The 1,521-nt window shown below is 45.2% G+C and overlaps 1 protein-coding gene across 1 annotated transcript in view; it reads left to right on the forward strand.

Annotated features, from left to right (window-relative positions):
• The first annotated feature begins 283 nt into the window (after positions 1-283).
• Positions 284-1,521, forward strand: part of dnajc25 (DnaJ (Hsp40) homolog, subfamily C, member 25) — a 7,827-nt gene continuing 6,589 nt past the window's right edge. The window contains exon 1 of the mRNA XM_069687701.1: positions 284-695. Within this exon, the coding sequence (XP_069543802.1) occupies positions 321-695 (375 nt within the window). The 5' untranslated portion in view covers positions 284-320. The remainder of the gene's footprint in view (positions 696-1,521) is intronic.

The raw sequence follows: 1,521 nt of genomic DNA on the forward strand, positions 1-1,521 counted from the left end.
AGTCAAAATATCTCGAGAAAAAAATTGGAAACAAGGAAATAATAAAATAAAATAATACAAAGAAATACATGAAAATAATGATTAAAGTATCAGAAAATAATTACGAAATGCATAAATACATACAATTAAATATACTCCGACAGTCTTGGTCTTTTTTAGCTGCTATCAAATACTCAATCTTTCATATAAACGAAGCCTGAACATCGACGACCTTTTTACTTTATAAACGATCTTCACTGGATCGTCATCCTTCGTCTCGATGACGTAAACATTGTGCGACGGGGCAGCCTGGGCAGTCAGCAGCGGCGAGTCGAGCAGACATGGCTGCGCCCACGGAACGGAGCTGCGGCTGCGGCGGAGGGTCCGACGGGTGTCCCCGGACGGCGGGGTCCGCCGGGTGTCCCCGGACGGCGGGGTCTTGGTGGCGGCTGGCGGCGCTCCTCGTCTCCGTGTCGTCGCTGCCGGCGGCCGCAGCGCTGGTGGAGGGCCTGTACTGCGGCACGGAGGTGTGCTACGACGTGCTCGGCGTCTCCCGGGAGGCCTCTAAGGTGGAGGTCGCCCGGGCTTACCGGCAGCTGGCCCGCCGGTACCACCCGGACCGGTTCCGGCCGGGAGAGCCCGGCTCGGAGGGAGAAACCCAGGAGGTCGCTCACCAGAAGTTCCTGCTCATCGCGACGGCGTACGAGACGTTGAAGGTCCGAGACTTTGTTTACGGGTTGGACCTTTAATAAATAATGTTAAATGTTCTGATAGAACTCCTTTAATGTTCTGATAGAACTCCTTTAATGTTCTGATAGAACTCCTTTAATGTTCAGATAGAACTCCTTTAATGTTCAGATAGAACTCCTTTAATGTTCTGATAGAACTCCTTTAATGTTCTGATAGAACTCCTTTAATGTTCTGATAGAACTCCGTTAATGTTCTGATAGAACTCCCGTTAATGTTCTGATAGAACTCCCGTTAATGTTCTGATAGAACTCCGTTAATGTTCTGATAGAACTCCTTTAATGTTCTGATAGAACTCCTTTAATGTTCCGATAGAACTCCTTTAATGTTCCTATAGAACTCCGTTAATGTTCAGATAGAACTCCGTTAATGTTCCGATAGAACTCCTTTAATGTTCCGATAGAACTCCGTTAATGTTCCGATAGAACTCCTTTAATGTTCCGATAGAACTCCGTTAATGTTCTGATAGAACTCCGTTAATGTTCAGATAGAACTCCGTTAATGTTCCGATAGAACTCCGTTAATGTTCCGATAGAACTCCTTTAATGTTCCGATAGAACTCCTTTAATGTTCCGATAGAACTCCGTTAATGTTCCGATAGAACTCCTTTAATGTTCCGATAGAACTCCGTTAATGTTCCGATAGAACTCCGTTAATGTTCAGATAGAACTCCGTTAATGTTCCGATAGAACTCCGTTAATGTTCCGATAGAACTCCTTTAATGTTCCGATAGAACTCCTTTAATGTTCCGATAGAACTCCGTTAATGTTCAGATAGAACTCCGTTAATGTTCCT

Source organism: Brachyistius frenatus, unplaced genomic scaffold, assembly GCF_029030835.1.
Source record: "Brachyistius frenatus isolate BFR_SWC_R1_liver_20210118 unplaced genomic scaffold, ASM2903083v1 Contig_482, whole genome shotgun sequence".
Lineage (NCBI taxonomy): Eukaryota > Metazoa > Chordata > Actinopteri > Embiotocidae > Brachyistius > Brachyistius frenatus.